The sequence below is a fragment of the Anomaloglossus baeobatrachus genome, chromosome 2 (assembly GCF_048569485.1).
Source record: "Anomaloglossus baeobatrachus isolate aAnoBae1 chromosome 2, aAnoBae1.hap1, whole genome shotgun sequence".
NCBI lineage: Eukaryota > Metazoa > Chordata > Amphibia > Anura > Aromobatidae > Anomaloglossus > Anomaloglossus baeobatrachus.
The window spans coordinates 407,221,627-407,245,861 of NC_134354.1; the positions used below are offsets into that span (position 1 = coordinate 407,221,627).

The window sequence follows — 24,235 nt, forward strand, 5'->3', positions numbered from 1 at the left end:
CAGTGCGAATTTATTTGGAGGAGAGTGTTCCTGAGGTAATGTCCACAGTACTGTCCACAGATCACTGCTGTGAGCTGCGTACATGTACTTAGACATTTTTTTTTCTTTTTTTACAGGTGCAGTGTTGCGGTATAGTTTTGGACAGCCAGTTGCTGGGTACGGTTCGCTTCAGTGCCAGTGCGAATTTATTTGGAGGAGAGTGTTCCTGAGGTAATGTCCACAGTACTGTCCACAGATCACTGCTGTGAGCTGCGTACATGTACTTAGACATTTTTTTTTTCTTTTTTTACAGGTGCAGTGTTGCGGTCATAGTTTGGGCCAGCAAGTTGGTGTGCGAGGCCTGTAATAAAAAAAATATGTCGTCTTCTGGTAGCCCGCCCTCCGGTTCACAAACTGAGGTATATTTTTTTTTTTTTGTTTTTTTTTTTAAAAAAAAAAAAAAATTTTTTTAAATAAACGACATTTACACAGGTGGCCGAAACATCACAGGAGATGCTGCCAGAAGATGACGGAAGGGGTGGAGAAATACAAGGAGCGGGCGGTCATAGTGTAAGTTTCATACAGGAATTGTTTACCACAGCACACCAAACACATAAGTAAATAATGTTTTTTTTTTTTTCTTCACTAAAGGCTTCAACTTCTAGGGCTCACGATAGAGCTCCCCCAAGACCGTCCCAGGGTCGTCGTCGAGGTGGCGGTGGTCATAGTGTAAGATTTTTTTTTTTTTTTTTCATGTCAGTGTGAATTTATGTCTATTTTTTTTTTTTAATTTCTTTTTTCTTTCTTTGAACAGGCATCACAGCGTGCTCCCGATTCTGACGGTGAGGAGGCCGGATTTATCAACATCGACCTCCTCATCGATGAAGTTAGAGAGAGGGAGCCGCTGTGGAACATGGCTGACCGCCGCCACGCTGATTCTATCGTAACCCGTCGACTCTGGGACGAGGTATGCCACGCAGCGGTAGAAGGTTGGGGGGAGCTCAATTCTCGTGGCCAGAAGAAACAGCGTAAGTATTTTCAGTTCAGTAGGTTATGCTGCAGGATGTAATGTGTTGTATACTAACCACTTTGTGCTTTCCACTTTCAGGTGACAAACTTCAGAAGCGGTGGCGGTCTATCAGGGATCGCTTCAAAAAGGAGTTGAATCAAGAGATGCAGGCCCCGAGTGGATCCGGAGGACGCAGATCGAAGTACCGTTACTTTAGAGCGTTGTCGTTCCTCCGGACAACTATGGTGTGCAGAAGGTAAATATTCCCCACAATATGTACAAAGTATAATATTTTATGTCTGATTTTTTTTGCCTTTTTTTTTTATTCAGTGGCACTGTATAGCAATTAAATTAATTATTATTTTGTTTTTCCTCTTTTTACCAGCACCGTCTGCAGCACTCAGGAGCCTGCATCGAACCCGACAGGAGCGATCCCTGAACAGTCCGCCACTGGGGAACACAGGCACAGACCCCACCCATCTGAACCTTCCCTTCCATCGACATCTGTCCCATCCACCTGCGCTGGAGCTTCCCGTGAGACTTCATTACCTGAAGCTGCTGGTGATGAGATAGCTTTTCCCCTACCCCACCCCTCTGACACTGCTGCCCTCAGTAGAACACCTTTGGGTTCTGGGCGTCAGCGTCATAGGGGTCAGGAAAAGAGCTATGCGCCCGAGTTCTTGCATCTAAATGCAGCCTTCCAGAACGCCATTCAATTATTAGCCGAACAAAATCGTTCATCTTTTAGCTTCATAAATGCCAATATGGAAAAAAATACACACGAATTGTGCACGCGTCTGGACAGGCTGCATTTAGATGCAAGTAAATCACCCAACCATTGTTTTTTTCAAGCCGTACTAGAGCGCATGGAAAAGCTATCTCCTGACCAGCAGATGCATGTAATGCAAGCCACATGGCAGGCTCTGGCGCAGGTTTCCTCCCAACCACCTCCACCCACCCCTCCTCCAGCACCTGCCCCCCCTCCAGCCATTGTCCCTACTCCCCCTGCTGCCCAGTACCAGCCTGCTGCCCAGTACCAGCCTGCTGCCCAGTACCAGCCTGCAGCCCAGTACCAGCCTGCGGCCCAGTACCAGCTCCCAACCACATCTGCCCCTACACTTCCTACCCACTACCACATCTCGCCTTCCACACCCATCATGACCCCAACTCAAGCCACTAATTCACCCGCCACCTCTTCTGTCTCACAATCCCTCCACTCCACCCCTCAATCCTTACCAAATCCCATCCCATCTCCTGGTTTCCCTCTTGGTTTCTCCACCACACCTTCACCTTCTGTTACTTCCCCACCACCACCACCAACACCACTTTCCACCCTCAATACTCCAACTGTGCGTGTGTTCCCACCTGTCAGCCCCTCCAGTACTATCTCCACCCCAAGCCCAAGATATACAAATTTATAATTTATGTATGTAATAAAAATAAAAGTTTTTTGTTGAAAAGTATTTATTTGTTCTTGTTTTTTTTGGGGGGGAATATTATTTTGCAAGTTAAGTTAATAATAAGGTAATACAAAAACATAACATGTTGTAATTTAACGGTGTAAAAATTACAAATTTTTAAAGCGAGTGAAAGATTAAAATTAACAAGGTTAACAAGATATTTTTTAATTTATTTTTAACTATGTTTATTTGTTATAAAACTAAACAAAAATCTTATACCATTTGATCTTGCCAATCTACTCTACCTTCTGGGGACACAAAATAGTCAGCATATTTGTCACGGATTGTTGAACAGGCAACACTACTCCTAAATCCAGGACTGGTGTAGTCAGTCAAAGAGGTGGATTCCAAACTCTGGTCATCCAAGGACAAAGGTTCCTTTGTTAAAACAAAATTGTGCAGTACCACACATGCTTTCACTATTTCATCAACAGTTTCAATGTTTAAATTAATGGCTGTTAACAACACTCGCCATTTGCTGCTTAGTATCCCAAAGGAGCATTCCACCATTCTTCTGGCTCTGGATAATCTGTAATTATATATTTTTTGTGTTTGCGTCAATCCACGGCTTGCATATGGCTTCAATAGATGTTGGGAGAGTTGAAAGGCTTCGTCGGCCACAAAAACAAAGGGCATTGGGGGCTCACATGTGCCAGGAAGAGGTCTTGCAGGAGGGAAATCAAAAGTATTCCCATAGATTCGCCGCCCCATTGGGGACATTTTAAAGACCTGCGAGTCATTGGATCTCCCATATGCGCCAATGTCCACTGAGATAAATTTGTAGTCCGCATCCGTTATTGCCATTAGGACAATTGAGAAATACTTTTTATAATTGTAGTATTCTGACCCCGAAGCAGCAGGTTTCACAATTCTTATATGTTTGCCGTCCACTGAGCCAAGGCAATTTGGAAACTGACAAATGTTATAGTATTGTTCAGCAATTGCAAGCCATCTGTCCCTGGTGGGCTGGGGGATGAAATCCTCATGGAGGCAATCCCACAAGGCTTGGCAAGTGTCTCTAATGATTCCCGAGATGGTGGAAATTCCTAGTCGAAACTGGTAGTGGAGGGACGAAAGCGACTCTCCAGTTGCAAGGAATCTGTAAAGGAAAGACAATAATTATAAAAAAATAATAGCAAACACATTACAGTTAAAAGTCAATTTACAGGAGGATACAATTAAAAAAAAAAAAAACTTACCTAAGCGTAACCAGCAAACGCTCCTCGGGTGTTATAGAGTAACGGCAGAAGGTGTCCGTTTTACGTATGTTGTCCGCAACAAGGCCAAGGAGGACGTCAAAATTATTCACTGCCATCCGGACATAGCTTGTGAATTTTTCATGGTTTCCACGGAGCTCCAGGTATAGGGTTGAAAACACCCCACGTGTCAGTCTCTGGGCAGTCAGGGGATGGATCCAAAAGCGTCGATGTCGCTGACGCCTCAGTCGCTGTCGCTCCTTTTCTCTGACGATGATAGCCAAGCGATTTGCCTCAAATATAAAATCTGCAGTGATCTTTGTGTAATTTGCAAGAATAGCATCCATGGTTTCTGATTGTCTCTGTCTTCATTCTGTAATATATGCTTCAAAATACTGTATATATACTATATTTTCCCAATAGCCAATCAGAATACGGAACTCGTTAATTGTTTGTTTAGTGTTTAAAAAACGGATCCGTAAAAAAACGGACAGAACGGATGCAAAACGGATGCAAACCGGACCCACCGGATCCGGTTTTGTCCGGATCCGTCCACAACGGATCCGCTTAAAACCGGATCCGGTGGGTCCGGTTAGCTCCGGTTTGCACAACAAAACCGGAAACGTTGGATACGGCAAAAAAAAGGACTGTACCTGAATACAGAAAACTGATGTGTGAAAGTAGCCTTAGAGGGATAATTCAGATTTTCAAAATTCAATCTCTATTACATAGTTACATAGTTACTTAGGTTGAAAAAAGACCTAGGTCCATCTAGTTCAACCTTCCTCCACCAGTTCTACATTTAGTCACTAAGTCATTTATAACCAACAATGTTGTGTGTACTGAGGAAATCATCCAGCCCTTTTTTAAAAGCTGTTATAGTATCTGCCATTACTACCTCTTGTGGTAGGGCATTCCACAGTCTGACCGCTCTAACTGTAAAGAACCCTTTCCTATTTAGGTGTCGGAATCGCTTTTCTTCCACTCGCAGTGAGTGCCCCCTGGTCCTTAGTATTGTTTTCAGAAGAACTAAGTCATGTGCCAGTCCTTTATATTGATCACACATGTATTTATACATATAAATGACATCTCCTCTGAGACGTCTTTTTTCTAAGCTAAACATATCTAACTTTTTCAATCTGCCATCATATGGGAGGCCTTCCATTCCTTGTAATAGTCTAGTTGCCCGCCTTTGAACTGACTCTAACTTCTGAATGTCCTTTTTAAAATGTGGAGCCCAAAACTGGATCCCGTATTCCAGATGTGGCCTTACAAGTGATTTATAGAGGGGTAACAATACGTTGGGATCACGGGATCTAATCTCTCTTTTTATACACCCGAAAATCTTGTTTGCTTTAGCAGCTGCTGCTTCACATTGAGTGCTGCTGCTCAGCTTATTTGTAATGAGAATACCCAAGTCCTTCTCCTGTTCTGTAGTCCCGAGTTTACTTCCATTTAATGTATACGCAGCTATAGGATTACTCCATCCTAAGTGCATTACTTTACATTTATCAACATTAAATCTCATTTGCCAAGTATCTGCCCATTCTGACATCTTATCCAGATCTTTTTGTAATATTGTACTATCCAGGTCAGTTTTTAATATCCTACATAGTTTGGTGTCATCGGCAAAGACTGACACTCTACTATCAATCCCATCCACAAGGTCATTAATAAAGAAAGTAAAAAGAATCGGTCCAAGCACAGATCCCTGCGGCACCCCACTGCTGACTATAGCCCATTTAGAGAATGTACCATTTATGACTACTCTTTGTTTCCTATCTTTTAGCCAATTCCTTACCCAGTTGCATATTGTGTCCCCTAGTCCTTGCTTCTGGAGCTTTAGTATAAGGCTATTATGTGGTACAGTATCAAATGCCTTTGCAAAGTCCAAATAAATCACATCAGCTGCATTACCAATATCCAGGTTTGCACTTACCCTCTCATAGAACCCCAACAGGTTGGTTAGACACGACTTATCTTTCATGAATCCATGCTGTTTGTCAGTTATCATATTATTTTCTGCAATATATTTTTGCATGTCATCCCTTAAAATGCCCTCAAAAACTTTGCATACTACTGATGTCAGGCTTACTGGACGGTAGTTGCCTGGATCTACCCTCTTACCTTTCTTAAATATCGGTACCACATCAGCAATCCTCCAATCCTGAGGCACCAACCCTGTTACAAGTGAGTCTAAAAAGATGAGATACAGCGGTCTGTCGATTACGGAGCTCAATTCCCTCAATATTCGTGGATGAATGCCATCTGGCCCTGGGGATTTGTCAATGTTTAATTTACTCAGACGTAGGCGTACTTCATCTTGTGTTAAATTAATTATATCGGGTGGTGGACTTTGATTTTTCACTTGTTGAATGATCCCTGGTACAGTCAGTTCCTTGGTGAATACAGATGAGAAATGCCTATTTAATATCTCAGTCTTTTGTTTGTCCTCTATAACTAACTTGTTATTATATTTTAAGGGTCCGATACTATCCTTTGTTTTCCTTTTGGCATTAATGTATTTATAAAAGATTTTGGGATTTATTTTAATGTCATTGGCGATTTTTGTTTCAGTAGCTAGTTTTGCTTGTTTGATTTCTTTTTTGCATTGCCTATTGATATCTTTATACTCCTGCAATGCTATTTCTGTATTCTCAGCCTTTAAGATTTTAAACGCCCTTTGTTTTTGTTTTATTATACTTTGTACAGTCTTATTTATCCATAGTGGTTTCTTTTTATTCCTGGACATTTTATTACCAGAGGGTATACGTTTTTTACAGGACTCTAGTAGTATATCCTTAAACTTACCCCATTTATGCTCGGTATCCCCATTTACCATGACTCTGTCCCAATCTACACATTTAAGCTCTTCCCTTAATTTGTTGAAATCAGCTTTCCTAAAATTCCAGGTTTTAGCATTCCCCCTTTGAAATGTTCTATTGAATATTATGTCGAAGCTTACCATATTATGATCGCTGGTGCCCAAGTGCTCCCGGACCTGTAGATCTGAAGTTGTATCCGGTCTATTTGACAGGACCAGATCTAGCAAATTATCTCCCCTGGTCGGTTCACCTACCATCTGAGAGAGGAAATGGTCTTGAATGGTAGATAAGAACTTACAGCTTTTAGCAGAACCAGAAGATTCTATGTCCCACTGTATGTCTGGATAGTTGAAATCCCCCATAATAAGAACCCGATTATTATTATTAGCTGCCTTTTCAATTTGTTCCAGCATTTCACCCTCTATTTGTTCAGGTATGTTAGGAGGCTTATAGCAAACTCCAATTAGCATTTTTCCATTATTCCCCTCCCCATGTACATTTACCCATACTGACTCTACATTGTTGCTGTTCCCCTCAATGTCATCATACAACACAGGTTTTAGGTTAGATTTGATAAATATACACACCCCACCACCTTTTTGGCCTTTCCTGTCCTTCCTAAATGTACTATAACCCTGTATGTTTGTCACCCAGTCATGGCTTTCATCCAGCCAGGTTTCCGTAATGCCCACCACATCATAATCCATGGTTGACATAAGAGTCTCCAATTCATTAATTTTGTTTGCAAGATTTCTTGCATTTGCCAGTAGACATTTAATCCTATTAACACCTTTATTACTCCTAGCCTCCCTATGTTCCTTGTATGTCCCATCCCCCCCTATTGTTATAGGCCATTAATATTGGATCTATTGGGGTTCAATTCTCGACACCCCTCCCAATAGCTATAAGAAGGGCCATCGAGGTTGCAGCCTCTTCATTAAGTACACTGTACTTTTCAAAATGGCTCTTATAGGTGTTACAGCATTGTCCCAAGTGAATAAGGCAGGGCGGCAATATCATGTACCGCCACTAGAAAAGTACAATGTGTACAGTATAGGTCCATGCACACCAAAACAAGGGCACTGCACGAGCCTCCTCATCACAGCCCTTTTAAACAACTGATCATCAGGGGTGTAGAAATTTCAATCCCCACCAAATATTAATAGCTTATTCTAAAGGCCCATTTACACACAACAATATCGCTAACGATATGTCGTCGGGGTCACGGAATTCGTGACGCGATGTCATTGGTGTAACAGCTCACAGCGAGTGTTAGCAATCAAAAATGCTCACGTCATTCATTTTCAAAATCTTCTTGGTCGTTGTGGACGTAGGTTGTTCGTCGTTCCTGAAGCAGCACACATCGCTACGTGTAACACCCCGGGAACGACGAACAACAGCTTACCTGTGTCCTCCGGCAACAAGGTGGGCGTGTCATTAATGCGGCTGGTCTCCGCCCCTCCGCTTTTATTGTTCGGCCGCTGTGTGACGTCACTGTGATGGCGCACGAACCTCCCCCTTAATAAAGAGGCTGTTCGCCGCCCACAGCGATGTCGCTAGAAAGGTAAGTATGTTTGACGGGTGTTAGCGATATTGTGCGCCACGGGCAGCGATTTGCCCGTGACGCACAAACGACGGGGGCGGGTATGGTCGCTAGCAATATTGCTAGCGATACCTTAGCGTGTAAATGGGCCTTGAGGCTAGATTAAGAATCAAGATAACCTTGTTTAGGGAGTAAAACTTAACAACTTTTTAGGACACTTCAGTTTTTGACTTACCGTATATACTGGCGTATAAGACGACTTTTTACCCCCTTAAAATAATGGCTACAGTGGGGGGTCGTCTTATACGCCGGATATATACCTGGGTGCTGTAGTGCGCCGCTCCACTCCATTCCACGCTTGGATTCTGCCTCCATAGCGACAAGGGAGGAACTTCCTGTCACCGCTGCTGAATGGCAGAGCGCTGGCCAATCAGAGGCAAGCAGCTCTGCCTTGACGTCAGCGCTCTAGCAGGGAAGTTCCTGCCTCGTCGTTATGGAAACGCGATACACAGCCCGGCCCCGTACTGGTATATCATACAGCATATATACTGGTATATATACAGCGGATATATAGCGTATATATAGCAGGGGGCCGCACTGTGTGAGGAGGTGTTTTTTTTTTCACTGTCCAGTATAACCAATAGGATTAGTGCAGTAACGCCAGATTCCCCTCGCATCCATGCAGGGACATTAATGAAGAGCTTACATGCTGGCCCCTGCACTAATCCTATTGGTTATACTGGACAGTAAAAAAAACACCTCCTCACACAGTGCGGCCCCCTGCTCTTAGCATACTGAAGCATACTGAACGGGGGTAGTCTTATACAGTGAGTATATCCCAAATTCTATATTTTTAGGGCAGAAGTTGGGGGTCGTCTTATACGCCCAGTCGTCTTATACGCCGGCATATACGGTATGCACATACATTGTCATAATTCTTCCTGACACAACTTCAACTTGTGCAGAGAGGAACGAGGATGCACCTGTTTGCATTTTTCTGTTAGGAAGTGCCATAAGTTTTCTAATTTAAGAGATGCTGTAGACAGTCATATCAATTGTATTTCAATAATTGAATATAGGAGACAATCAGGATATGGTTTTGTCCTGAGGAATGGGCTAGATTGCCTTGAAACGCGTAGACAAACCACTTTCAACTTAATTCATTTGTAGTCCTTCTCTTTCATCAAGACAGTGCAGAGGAACCGCAATTTATCCTGATTGTCTCCTATCTCGGTGTGCATAGCCCGCGGATCTGGAGCAGCCTGTTATACACGCAATATATCCTAGGTGAGGAGATAATAATCTCGTCTCTTCCCCTATTGCAGCTAGTTAAGACCCTATAGCGCTTTTTTCTGCCTTAGTTTTCTCCCAATAATTGAATATACATAGAGAGGACCACTGATATTGTTGTCACCCATTATTAAATATCTCCAAATGCTGGACAAATGTAAAAAAAATTAAGACAACTCCCTATGCTCATGGCCTGAAAATATTAGCACAGTGTCGATATAAAACTGATACTGTCTGCGGAAGAGTATGGTTATGTGAAATACTATGCCAGAATACACACAGTTTTAAAAATCCATTGACCACCAGAGATTAAAATATCACTCAAAAGAGAAGGAACCAGACACTATTTACATCAAAGGGTTGATCAGGATTCATAAAAAAACATGGCTGCTTTGTTTCAGACACAGCACCACTCCTGTCCATGGGTTGTGCCTGGTATTGAAGCTCCAGACACAGGTGAAGTTGTTTCTGAAGGAAAGCAGCTATGTTTTTCTAATTTTAAACAACCCGTAAAGTCTAAAACCTGAACTCCGAGTGTGCAACCGACCATATATCAGATGACATTATTGTGACTATTCCACAGGCTAAAGAGTGCTGAGTCTATACATATTAAAGCAGAGCAAATTGCACATACCACCAACCATGTACCATGTGCTAAATAGTAATGCATCCACATATTGCAGCTTCTGTAGTTATTTTAGAAGTTGGTGTTTGGACTATTTATTTTTATTAATGTGGCAAAAATAGTCAAATCAGGGTAGGACAGAAGAGGGCTGCTGTGCAAGAACAGTACATGGGCCCTTTGCTGTCCAATAGTTGATCATTATGCACAATTCCACCTGCTTTAGAGTTAGAGGTCTCTCCCTTACCTCTTAGACCCCTGTGCGGCTGCACAGGATGCACCAAAGATATGTACACCCCTGGGTCATACCATGATGTGCACCATTACTTTGTGTACATTAAATGGTATTCTACCTTGTGCCATCATTTTATTTTGATAAAATGGGACAGCTTCTGATTTTAATTTTTACCACAAAAGCAATGGTACCACTCCCCACACATCCATCCTAACAGCTTCTGACTAGTCAAGAGCTCCGTGTCAAGAAGGAGACAAGCCATATATCACAGAACAGGAGGAGGAGGGGGCGGAGCCTGCACTGAGCTCCGCAGGTCCTGCTCTGGAGCAGAGAAGATGCTGGGATCCTCTTTACGCAAATGATCTGCCAGGACCTGACCACGCAAGGCATGCTACATAGCCACGTCTGAAGCGTCAGCCAGGAAGATTTAAAGGTATAGTGCCGCCCGTGGGCCATGTGAGAAGGGGGCGGCCGGGGCTTAATAAAGCTAAGTAATTTCCCCTGGCATGACTGGGCCCCCCTCTCTTCACTGGGCCCGGTACACCAGTCATGGTTGTTGTGCCCTGATGGCGGCCCTGGGTACCAGGATTGCAATCATTCCAGGACCCTCGAGCCTAGAGGGCTCAAATGGTCTCTTTGGTCCATATGTAAAGACCAATGCTATTAAAAAAATTATTATAGATGGTGGCCTTGTTAGAGATTTTTTTTATTGGGGCCCAAAAGCTTCAAATTATGTCACTTCACAAAGATACTGTTTTGTAGGGAAATGGTAGTACTAAAAATCCCTCTAAGGCCTGAGTATTTTGCATCAGTGTTTCATCAGTGTTCATTAGTGTTTCATCAGTGTTTGGATGCCAAAACCAGGAGTGGCACTTACGTAAAACAGCTATAATTGAAAGACTGACACCTGTTCTGTGTTTTGGAGACACTCCTGGTTTTGGCATCCAAGTACTGATGACACACTGATGAAACACTGATGCAAAATAATACTGACATGTGAAAGAGGCGTTATACTGATTTTTTTTTAAAAAAAAGGGGTTATCCATTACTGAACTACCCTAAGTTAACTAATTCTGGACATGGAAAAACATTAAAACAGTGGATACTTGCCGCCCATAGCGGTGCTGTTCCAGTGATGTGATATCAGAGTGAGGTAGTGGAACGGGGCTTTAAAAACCGCGCCAAAGATCCCAGATGTAATCTTGAATTAATGTATTTTTATTTTGGCAGACCTATGCCAAAATAAAAATACATTAATTCAAGATTACATTATGTTATCTGCCGCTTGGGGTACTGCTGCCGTTGATCCACACACATGCTGCTACAGGAGTTGTGCCTGTCACAACCCTGATTGGTGAGTAGGATTACTCTTCTTTACCCCCTGGTTGTCAGGGTAAGACCCTATGCGCTTTTTTTTTCCACAGGTTCCTTTGCCTTAGTGATGTGATATGACATTGTTTTGTCACATGTTGACTGTAGTCAATGAAAGGACGTTGTTTGGCTGCAGCTTATGAACTTTCCATCAGTGGTCCTGAGCTGATTACGCTGAGCTAGTCCAGTAGTTGACAACCCCTTTAAGTAGATCTTTAGCTATGGCTTTGCTTCTCATGATGCATGCAGTACAATATAGAGCCCAATGGGAACAAAGTCAGGAGGGCTGGTTATTCGTTATGATCCCCTAATAGGTCTTATCATGCTCTCATGACATATAGCACTTGAATTTAAGCAAAATTATAGGAGAACGTATCTGGTGCTTTTTAAAATATGAATAAAGTTATCTAAAATCTCAAGGTTTGATGTTACAGGCCTCCGTTGAGAAAAGTTTTTGTGCGTGTGGACTCCTAACAACACTTCCTTTTTCTTAACCCTTGCACCTAAGGCAATTTATCTCGGGGTCGCTGAGTATCATAGCATTCATTAGAATCCAGCTTTTATTTTTCTAGCATAGGTACTAAGAACGTTAAAGATCTATTCCTCTGCTAACCCTGAGCTATCAGAGTACAGGAACAAGTATTGTCAAGGGGACACACACAGAACTTCTTCGTAAGAATATAGTTTGGGAGCATTCGCAACCATCTAAGTTATACTTTGAAAGGCTGCGCAAGTTTTAGCTTTTTTAAAACTTTGCAACTTCGACATTCTTAAAGGGAACCTATAATATCTCCAAACACTGCTTACCTGCAGATGTAGGGTTAATATGCAAATTAATAGATATAGGAATGTGACTTAGTGAAAGTGTGGCTACTGGATATAAATGGATTTTTTTTTGCCTTGGGAGCTTTAAGTCAAACATTTGTGCTGGAATAGCGACAGTAATCACTCACAGCACACACACTGGCACTTTGATTGACAGTTCATACTGCACAGATGAGTTGCAGATCAATCTGTCAATCAAAGTGTCGAGGCATGCATACAGTCACCGCTCACTGGGCACTGAGTGATGATGGTAGCAGCTTTTACTATACTACTTTGTATAGCTAGAAAGATGTCAATCAATGTGGGTAGTGGAGTTAAGAATAAATACAAATACTAAGAACTCCACAGCACAAATACTGTATTGAAACTACACTTTTTTGTCACTATTGCAGCATCCTAATAATAATTTTTCTCCAAAACTAGAAGACATAGATATATAAAAGAATGCCTAAATCAGCATGTCTGTCACTGCCCTCAGAGAGTTGATGACTGGTTTCCTTAAATGGGTTTGTTTAATAGTAAACAACCCCTTATTAATCCATAATGACCAAGTACCATAAATTTATCGTACCTGCCCCTAGGCTTTAATCTCTTCCTATAATAAATATTGGTCATCAGAAACAGTAATGGAGAAAAGGCAAAAGTGGTTTATTGCTGCTTCTGCCTTCAATTTTGAAAGTTACACAGCACCAAATGGTCACTATTAGAGTTGACCAAGTACCTAACTATTCATACTCGCTATACTCATAACGAATACTGTCTAAAACTTGTGTATTTGTTCCGAATAGCATGTGCAATGCAAGTCAATGGGGAATACTCGTAATGTAACGAGTAACCCGAATTCTGCATTATTCGCTACTCGCACGAATAGTACGGCATTCAGGATACTCGTTACATTGCGAGTTTTCCCCATTGACTTGCATTGCACACGCTATTTGGAATGAATACATGAGTATTGGACAGTACTAGTTATGAGTATAGCGAGTACAAATAGTTACGTACTCGCTCAACTCTAGTCACTATCTAGTGTACATATCTATCAGCTTTTAGGACCTGCTGATTAGAGTTGAGCGCGGTTCGCGGTTCGTGGTTCTCCAGTTCGTGGCTCGAGTGATTTTGGGGGCTGTTCTAGATAGAACTAGAACTCGAGCTTTTTGCTATAGCTCGATAGTTCTAGATACGTTCGAGAACGGTTCTAGCAGCAAAGAGACCAGCTAATTACTAGCTGGCTTTCCGCTGTAATAGTGTAAGTCACTCTGTGACTCACACTATTATGACATTTCAGTGTATAGTGTGCAGGAACAGCGCATTCAGATCACTGCTGTTTGTATAATGGCGATCGCCAATTTTTTTTTTTCCTTGTCTTCCTTCCCTAAGCACGCGCATGTAGTGGGTTGGGCCAGCATGTCAGCCAATCCCAGACACACACAGCTAAGTGGACGTTTAGCCAGAGAAGCAACGGCATGTGTGATAGGATGTCCATGTCACATGTCCCTGCATTATAAAAATGGACATTTTCCTCCAGCACGCCATTATCTGCCTTCTGCGTCCTTGGTGTCAGTCACCGCTGGCGCAGCGCCTATCTCTGATACTGCTGTGTACGCTCAATACACAGCGCTGTACAGAATAGGGATAGCACTTTCTATCAGTCCTTTTAAGGGCTAATACCGGCAGGGTCAGAGCCATAGGTGACAGGTCCGTGAAAACAGAGTTTAACAGCTACACAAGATGACAGCGTCTGTGTAGCTAAGGTCAGGGATTTCCTCGCTACATTTCCCCATTAGGAGGGATAGAAAGGCAGGCTTCCATTCCTCTACCCAGAGACCCACAACCCTGCCACGGTACCCTCCTGCCCTTTGCACACTCAAACTCATTGTTACTAAGCCATTATACTAGCAAACACTGAGGAAACTTAGTGGCATCCTAAACGTGGCTGTTGGACTTCTGTATTGTCCCACTAGTGCAAAGATATTTGCAGCATGTCTGCCTGCATTGCACACGCAAACTCATTGTTACTAAGCCATTATACTAGCAAACACTGAGTGAACTTAGTGGCATCCTAAACGTGGCTGTTGGACTTCTGTATTGTACCACTAGTGCAAAGATATTTGCAGCACGTCTGCCTGCATTGCACACTCAAACTCACTGTTATTAAGACATTATAATACCAAAAATTGAGTAAACTTAGTGGCATACAAGAACTGGCTGTTGTATTTCATTATTGTCCCACTGGTGCCAAGCTATTTCTAGCACCTGTGCAGGACACCCTCCTGCTCTGTTTTTAATAAGCTATAATGATAGCAAAAAATGCTGCCATTTAGTGGCATACAAGAACTGGCTGTTGTATTTCATTATTGTCCCACTGGTGCCAAGCTATTTCTAGCACATGTGCAGGACACCCTCCGGCTCTGTTTTAATAGCTATAATGATAGCAAAAAATGCTTCCATTTAGTGGCATACAAGAACTGTCTGTTGTATTTCATTATTGTCCCACTGGTGCCAAGCTATTTCTAGCACCTGTGCAGGACACCCTCCTGCTCTGTTTTTAATAAGCTATAATGATAGCAAAAAATGCTGCTATTTAGTGGCATACAAGAACTGGCTGTTGTATTTCATTATTGTCCCACTGGTGCCAAGCTATTTCTAGCACCTGTGCAGGACACCCTCCTGCTCTGTTTTTAATAAGCTATAATGATAGCAAAAAATGCTGCTATTTAGTGGCATACAAGAACTGGCTGTTGGACTTCCATTAGTGTCCCACTGGTACAAATCTATTTGCAGCACCTCTGCATGACATCCTCATGCACATTTTGCTACGCTAATTTTTTAGCAAACTCAGGGAATTCCTTGATCATTCAGAAGGATAGAAAGTGAGTCTTCCTTTATCTTTTCCTTCTGTTCATAGACAGCATCTACAAGTCCACACCCGAAGAGCAATTTCTCCTCCACGTCTAAGTGTGGAGAGGCAGCTAGTGCACAAGTGTGTGCCGATTTACCCCAGCCGCAGCCTAACTACAGTGTTTCGCCTAGTGAGTATGCTCAGCCTGACTGTGCCATTCCTGAGGCTAAGTCTTCATTTCGGGATACAGCGCATGCTCCCACACTTAGTGCGAAAAGCCTCTTTGCACAGGTACTTGCACTCCGTGCCGGGTCTAAGTCCTGGGTTGTGCCTAGACACCATGCTAAAGCTGATAGTCTTTTTTCGGAGACTGTATTTCATGCTCCTGAGCATGCTCAGGCACTTACAGCATCAGAGACTAGGTCCGGTAATGAACTCTTTGGCCCTGCCCCTGATGTGGGGGGCCCATATAGACCACAGGGCATCAGGTGTCCTGACGATGTGGCCAGGCCACTCCCAAATGGCTTGCAGAGGCCCGCCCCTATGACTTGTCACCTCATTATTGATGGTCAGACGATGACTGGTGAGATGTTTGTGTCGTGGCAGCCATGAGGTCATTTTTGAAGTTGCGGTTCCAAATAGGACGCTAGTTATGCCACTCATGATGTGTCACTCTGCTTTTGTCTTAAGGAGGTGCATTGTGGTCCACCCTGGTTTGGGGCGGACCCATGTTATAAAACGGGCTGGAGCCAACAAGGAGGTGCGCCGTCTTCTATTATGCTCTGAAAGAGCACACCTCCATGTGTTGAACCCATTGCGGCTTTAGGCCAGAGGTAGGCAGGGAGAGGGCGTCGATACAGGCCGCCACCACAGTTGGTAACGCAGAACGGTTAAGACCAGCTCCTGTACTACAAGTCCTGCTTGTGCAGCCCAGTGGCATTAACAGGCCTGCTGCTGCTGATGCGCCTGCTGTCCACAGGTGTGGCCCCAATGCACACGGTCAGTGTACTCAATGGCCCCTGTGATGTTAACAGGGAGTTCCTAGGCTGGGTGGGCGTGTGGACCCTGTGACGCTAACAGGGCTCCCAGTCTCCAGATCCGAGTGGCGTCTAACTCGGTTCAGGCAACTATTAGTTTTACAGCCACACAGCTCTGTATCCTCCACCAAACCTTCCAGTTGCCAACCTCTCCTTTTCCATCTGGGAGCACGGTGGACATTGACTGCTGATGCGGATATATACCTTTCTCTTTCTTTTCTTATTCATTTTCGTTATATAGCGGTAACATAGTATATACCACCTTATCCAAATCTGCCAGTCCCACCATAACAGATGGTGTTTCTTCAGCAAATGTTACTTTTGCTTAACCACCAAACCCACGGACAAAAACTTTTTTCCCCTTTCCAACACAACTGTTCCCCTTTCCACCAGCATCTGTCCTTTTTCAACTCATTTGGTATATGACCAAAAGTGCAACTCTGCAGGGACACCGTACTCAATGCCATCTCAGCACAGCAGCCAGCCCTCGGTCCCTCAGATGTGGACGAGTAAAAAACCATTTCCTCCTATCCATGACAAAGCGTTGAGATTCACTCTGTGCAGCACTGGTGTTTACTGGAAAATCAGATCTAAGAATCCGTACCACCTTCTGCAGATACTCCTGTATACGTGCGTCCCTTTCTATGGCAGGAATTATTTCGCCAAATTTTGTCTTGTACCAGGGATCTAACAGTGTGGCAACCCAGTAGTTAGCATTACTTCGAATTCGTACAATCCGAGGGTCATGTTGTAGGTAGTGCAGCAAGAAGGCGCTCATGTGTCTTGTGCATCCAGGAGGACCAAGTCCTTGGTGTGTTGGTGGCAGAGAGGTGAGAATCGTGCCTCCTTCCTCTGCCCTCTCCCCCCAACCTCGCACAACCGAAATGTGAGCAAGCTCTCACTCATCTGCTGAGTCTTCCATGCCCATTGCCAGTTCGTCCTTCATTTATTCTTGGGCTCCTGCACCTTCCTCAATAATTTTTGCTGATACTATGAGCCCTTGTTAATCCCTCTCCCCCACCATGACTGCCGCCTAGGTGCCGCTCACCGTCTGGACCTTGTAGATCTTATTATCCCTTTTGCATATGACTCCTCCTGTACTTCCTCCCCTTCCTCTTGGACCAACACCTGACTCCGAATAATGCTTACAGTGTGCTCCATCTTGTAGATGACCAGAATTGTCACGCTGAGAATGGCATCGCTATTGCTAAACATCTTCGTCGACATTTGTAAACTGTGTAGAAGGGTGCATAGGTCCTTGATCTGACACCACTCCAGCAGCGTGATCTGCACCACCTCTGGATCAAGTTAGCCCAGGGTATACGTCAGAACGTATTTCAGCAGAGCTCTGCGGTGCTGCCACAGACGCTGCAACATGTGCAGATTCCAATTCCTGCGTGTCGGAACATCGCATTTCCGGCTTTTAACCGCCAGACCCTAAGACTTCAGGAGCGATGAAAGTTGTTGAGCTGCTGGGTGCGAAGGATGAAAGTGAGCACATAGCAGCGTGACCGCTGCACAAGGCCATGTAGGCCGGGATGGTATTTTAAAAATTGCTGGAGAATCAGATTCAACACGTGAGACATACAAGGCACGTGTGTCATTTTGCCCTGCCGAAGGGTCGCAGACAGGTTTGCATCATTGCGGCACATGGCTGTTAAGTCACCAACGTAGTCCACTCAATCAATTTGTACTCCGGTCACCAGGTGACAACGTGTTCCTTTCGTGCATAGTGCTGATGATGGGAAAGGAGTCGATGCCAGCGGCGCAGGTGGACGCAGGTTATGGTCACCCACTGGGTTGCGTTACCTTGACAGATACAGAACTACAGGCTGAATGTAGGTGGTGGGTATCTCACAGATGAAGTACCATCATTCAGCTACAACCAATGGGAAGACACCACACCCTTTTTTAGGCCCCTCCTGTCTGCAGACCACTGCAAGACAAAGCTATGAACCTCTTGTTACTGTTACCCCCAGTTTAGTTTTATGATTTTGTGTGCTTGTTACCTGACTACTTTTCCTGCTTGCTGTTTATGTACCTCGTTGGCCGATCCGAATTTCACCTCTGCTTGTTTTCTGATTAAATCCTGGCCATCCCATTCTGTTCCTCTTCCTCAACTAATGTTTTGGACCCTGCATGACTACTATTCTCTGGAACTGCATCCTTCCACAGGTATTGATCAACTTGGGCCCTGTGTAATTCCAAATCACTGTATAGGGGCTAAAGGGTTCTGGGTGTCCAGCTTGGTGAGTGGCTTGCCTCTAGCCTATCCTTTACAGCCCATCTGAGTGTGTCGATCCAGGCAGGTGTTACACCGTGCCCTCTGCAGAAGGCCATGTAGGCCGGGATAGTGTTTTAAAAATTGCTGGACAACCAGGTTCAACACGTGAGCCATACAAGGCACGTGTGTCACATTGCCCTGAAGAAGGGTCGCAAACTGGTTTGCATCATTGTCGTACCCGACCTTCCCTGGCTGCTGGATGAGTGGAGACAACCATTGATGAAACTCGGTCTCACTCTCCAGAGCTTACCGTCCACAACTCCTCAGCGGTGTGACTCACATTTCACAGACATTTCTAAGTAAAGAGTCGACCGCATCATGCTGTTGAGTTGTGCTGCCAGCAAAGTAAGGAGGTGTGTGGGATTCCTTGGGCGCAGTTACAAGGAAGGGTGGCCTGACCACACAGGGTTTGGGCCAAGGTGGAGGACCCACACGAGGTTGAGGAGGCGGAAGCAGTGGAGGAACTTGTACATACAGAGGAAGGATTGACATACAAGTCAAGGGGACGGCAAGACTTGTACAGCAAACCCTTCTCCATCTCTCACCATAGTTACCCAGTGCCCAGTCAGCAACATGTAACTCACGTGTCCATGCTTACTGGTCCAAGTATCTGTGGTGAAATGCACCCTGTCACACACAGAGTTTCTCAAGGAATCGGTGAGGTTGTGTGCGACCTGCTGTGGTAGCGCGGGCACGCCTTTCTTGGAGAAGGAGTGACGACTGGCCATCGGATCTTGAGGCACTGCAATGGGCATAAGGTTTCGAAAATCCTCGGTCTCAAAAGGGTGTAAAGGAAACCTTTCTGTTGCCAACAAGTTGCAGATGATGAAACTCAACCTCTTAGGCATGTCATGCCCTTCGAAAATCATGTAAAACACAGCGAGGGGACTCCAACCACAGTCTCCCTCGTTTCCACTAATTGGGCCACACACACCCCACTTGACTGTCATCAGTTGACCCCCCTTTTGAAAAAGAAAGAGATGCTTGGCATGAAGCACTCTCAAAAAGTAGGCGTGCCTTTCACCTCCCCTGGATGACCCAGGGGAAGAAAAGTCCTCTGAGAGCCATGACTTGTTCATCTTGGTTCTTTTACAAACACAGCGAGGGGACTCCAACCACAGTCTCCCTCGTTTCCACTAATTGGCCCACACACACCCCACTTGACTGTCATCAGTTGACCCCCCTTTTGAAAAAGAAAAAGATGCTTGGCATGAAGCACTCTCAAAAATAGGCGTGCCTTTCACCTCCCCTGGATGACCCAGGGGAAGAAAAGTCCTCTGAGAGCCATGACTTGTTCATATTGGTTCTTTTACAAACACAGCGAGGGGACTCCAACCACAGTCTCCCTCGTTACCACTAATTGGGCCACACACACCCCACTTGACTGGCATCAGTTGACCCCCTTTTGAAAAAGAAAAAGATGCTTGGCATGAAGCACTCTCAAAAATACGCGTGCCTTTCACCTCCCCTGGATGAGCCAGGGGAAGAAAAGTCCTCTGAGAGCCATGACTTGTTCATCTTGGTTCTTTTACAAACACAGCGAGGGGACTCCAACCACAGTCTTCCTCATTGCCACTAATTGGGCCACACACACCCCACTTGACTGGCATCAGTTGACCCCCCTCTTGAAAAAGAAAAAGATGCTTGGCATGAAGCACTCTCAATAATACGCGTGCCTTTCACCTCCCCTGGATGACCCAGGGGAAGAAACGTCCCCTGAGAGCCATGAGTTGTTCATCTTGGTTCTTTTACAAACACAGCGAGGGGACTACAACCACAGTCTCCCTCGTTTCCACTAATTGGGCCACACACACCCCACTTGACTGGCATCAGTTTACCCCCCGTTTGAAAAAGAAAAAGATGCTTGGCATGAAGCACTCTCAAAAATATGCGTGCCTTTCACCTCCCCTGGATGACCCAGGGGAAGAAAAGTCCCCTGAGAGCCATGACTTGTTCATCTTGGTTCTTTTACAAACACAGCGAGGGGACTACAACCACAGTCTCCCTCGTTTCCACTAATTGGGCCACACACACCCCACTTGACTGGCATCAGTTGACCCCCCTTTTGAAAAAGAAAAAGATGCTTGGCATGAAGCACTCTCAAAAATATGCGTGCCTTTCACCTCCCCTGGATGACCCAGGGGAAGAAAAGTCCCCTGAGAGCCATGACTTGTTCATCTTGGTTCTTTTACAAACACAGCGAGGGGACTACAACCACAGTCTCCCTCGTTTCCACTAATTGGGCCACACACACCCCACTTGACTGGCATCAGTTGACCCCCCTTTTGAAAAAGAAAAAGATGCTTGGCATGAAGCACTCTCAAAAATATGCATGCCTTTCACCTCCCCTGAATGTGCCAGGGGAAGAAAAGTCCTCTGAGAGCCATGACTTGTTCATCTTGGTTCTTTTACAAACACAGCGAGGGGACTCCAACCACAGTCTCCCTCGTTGCCACTAATTGGGCCACACACACCCCACTTGACAGGCATCAGTTGACCCCCCTTTTCAAAAAGAAAAAGATGCTTGGCATGAAGCACTCTCAAAATTAAGCGTGCCTTTCACATCCCCTGGATGAGCCAGAGGAAGAAACGTCCTCTGAGAGCCATGACTTGTTCATCTTGGTTCTTTTAGAAACACAGCGAGGGGACTCCAACCACAGTCTCCCTCCTTTCCACTAATTGGGCCACACACACCTCACTTGACTGGCATCAGTTGACCCCCCTTTTGAAAAAGAAAAAGATGCTTGGCATGAAGCACTCTCAAAAATAGGCGTGCCTTTCACCTCCCCTGGATGACCCAGGGGAAGAAAAGTCCTCTGAGAGCCATGACTTGTTCATCTTGGTTCTTTTACAAACACAGCGAGGGGACTCCAACCACAGTCTCCCTCGTTGCCACTAATTGGGCCACACACACCCCAGTTGACTGGCATCAGTTGACCCCCCTTTTGAACAAGAAAAAGATGCTTGGCATGAAGCAATCTCAAAAATACCCGTGCCTTTCACATCCCCTGGATGAGCCAGAGGAAGAAAAGTCCTCTGAGAGCCATGACTTGTTCATCTTGGTTCTCTTACAAACACAGCGAGGGGAGTCCAACCACAGTCTCCCTTGTTGCGACTAATTGGGCCACACACACCCCACTTGACTGGCATCAGTTGACCCCCCTTTTGAAAAAGAAAAAGATCCTTGGCATGAAGCACTCTCAAAAATAGGCGTGCCTTTCACCTCCCCTGGATGACCCAGGGGAAGAAAAGTCCTCTGAAAGCCATGACTTGTTCATCTTGGTTCTTTTACAAACACAGCGAAGGGACTCCAACCACAGTCTCCCTCCATTCCACTAATTGGGCCACACACACCCCACTTAACTGGCATCAGTTGACAGCCCTTTTGAAAAAGCAAAAGATGCTTGACAAGAAGCACTCTCAAAAATACGCGTGCCTTTCACCTCCCCTGGATGACCCAGGGAAAGAAAAGTCCTCTGAGAGCCATGACTTGTTCATCTTGGTTCTTTTACAAACACAGCGAGGGGACTACAACCACAGTCTCCCTCGTTTCCACTAATTGGGCCACACACACCCCACTTGACTGGCATCAGTTGACCCCCTTTTGAAAAAGAAAACGATGCTTGGCATGAAGCACTCTCAAAAATACGCGTGCTTTTCATATCCCCTGGATGAGCCAGAGGAAGAAAAGTCCTCTGAGAGCCATGACTTGTTCATCTTGGTTCTTTTACAAACACAGCGAGGCGACTCCAACCACAGTCTCCCTCCTTTCCACTAATTGGGCCACACACACCCCACTTAACTGGCATCAGTTGACCCCCCTTTTGAAAAAGAAAAAGATGCTTGGCATGAAGCACTCTCAAAAATACACGTGCCTTTCACCTCCCCTGGATGAGCCAGGGGAAGAAAAGTCCTCTGAGAGCCATGACTTGTTCATCTTGGTTCTCTTACAAACACAGCGAGGGGACTCCAACCACAGTCTCCCTTGTTGCCACTAATTGGGCCACACACACCCCACTTGACTGGCATCAGTTGACCCCCCTTTTGAAAAAGAAAAAGATGCTTGGCATGAAGCACTCTCAAAAATAGGCCTGCCTTTCACCTTCCCTGGATGACCCAGGGAAAGAAAAGTCCTCTGAGAGCCATGACTTGTTCATCTTTGTTCTTTTACAAACACAGCGAGGGGACTACAACCACAGTCTCCCTCGTTTTCACTAATTGGGCCACACACACCCCACTTGACTGTCATCAGTTGACCCCCCTTTTGAAAAAGAAAGAGATGCTTGGCATGAAGCACTCTCAAAAAGTAGGCGTGCCTTTCACCTCCCCTGGATGACCCAGGGGAAGAAAAGTCCTCTGAGAGCCATGACTTGTTCATCTTGGTTCTTTTACAAACACAGCGAGGGGACTCCAACCACAGTCTCCCTCGTTTCCACTAATTGGCCCACACACACCCCACTTGACTGTCATCAGTTGACCCCCCTTTTGAAAAAGAAAAAGATGCTTGGCATGAAGCACTCTCAAAAATAGGCGTGCCTTTCACCTCCCCTGGATGACCCAGGGGAAGAAAAGTCCTCTGAGAGCCATGACTTGTTCATATTGGTTCTTTTACAAACACAGCGAGGGGACTCCAACCACAGTCTCCCTCGTTACCACTAATTGGGCCACACACACCCCACTTGACTGGCATCAGTTGACCCCCTTTTGAAAAAGAAAAAGATGCTTGGCATGAAGCACTCTCAAAAATACGCGTGCCTTTCACCTCCCCTGGATGAGCCAGGGGAAGAAAAGTCCTCTGAGAGCCATGACTTGTTCATCTTGGTTCTTTTACAAACACAGCGAGGGGACTCCAACCACAGTCTTCCTCGTTGCCACTAATTGGGCCACACACACCCCACTTGACTGGCATCAGTTGACCCCCCTTTTGAAAAAGAAAAAGATGCTTGGCATGAAGCACTCTCAATAATACGCGTGCCTTTCACCTCCCCTGGATGACCCAGGGGAAGAAACGTCCCCTGAGAGCCATGAGTTGTTCATCTTGGTTCTTTTACAAACACAGCGAGGGGACTACAACCACAGTCTCCCTCGTTTCCACTAATTGGGCCACACACACCCCACTTGACTGCCATCAGTTGACCCCCCTTTTGAAAAAGAAAAAGATGCTTGGCATGAAGCACTCTCAAAAATATGCATGCCTTTAACCTCCCCTGGATGAGCCAGGGGAAGAAAAGTCCCCTGAGAGCCATGACTTGTTCATCTTGGTTCTTTTACAAACACAGCGAGGGGACTACAACCACAGTCTCCCTCGTTTCCACTAATTGGGCCACACACACCCCACTTGACTGGCATCAGTTGACCCCCCTTTTGAAAAAGAAAAAGATGCTTGGCATGAAGCACTCTCAAAAATATGCATGCCTTTCACCTCCCCTGAATGTGCCAGGGGAAGAAAAGTCCTCTGAGAGCCATGACTTGTTCATCTTGGTTCTTTTACAAACACAGCGAGGGGACTCCAACCACAGTCTCCCTCGTTGCCACTAATTGGGCCACACACACCCCACTTGACAGGCATCAGTTGACCCCCCTTTTCAAAAAGAAAAAGATGCTTGGCATGAAGCACTCTCAAAATTAAGCGTGCCTTTCACATCCCCTGGATGAGCCAGAGGAAGAAACGTCCTCTGAGAGCCATGACTTGTTCATCTTGGTTCTTTTAGAAACACAGC

General features: G+C 45.0%; 2 protein-coding genes across 2 annotated transcripts in view; one reads left to right on the forward strand and one right to left on the reverse strand.

The window, feature by feature from the left end:
- C2H1orf94 (chromosome 2 C1orf94 homolog) overlaps positions 1–24,235 on the reverse strand; it is a 387,246-nt gene that overhangs the window by 316,828 nt on the left and 46,183 nt on the right. The window lies entirely within an intron of this gene.
- On the forward strand, positions 1,096–2,409 carry LOC142290186 (uncharacterized). The gene is made up of 2 exons (XM_075334126.1): positions 1,096–1,244; positions 1,374–2,409. The coding sequence occupies exons 1-2, from the start codon at positions 1,153–1,155 to the stop codon at positions 2,407–2,409; spliced, it is 1,128 nt and encodes a 375-aa protein (XP_075190241.1). The 5' UTR covers positions 1,096–1,152.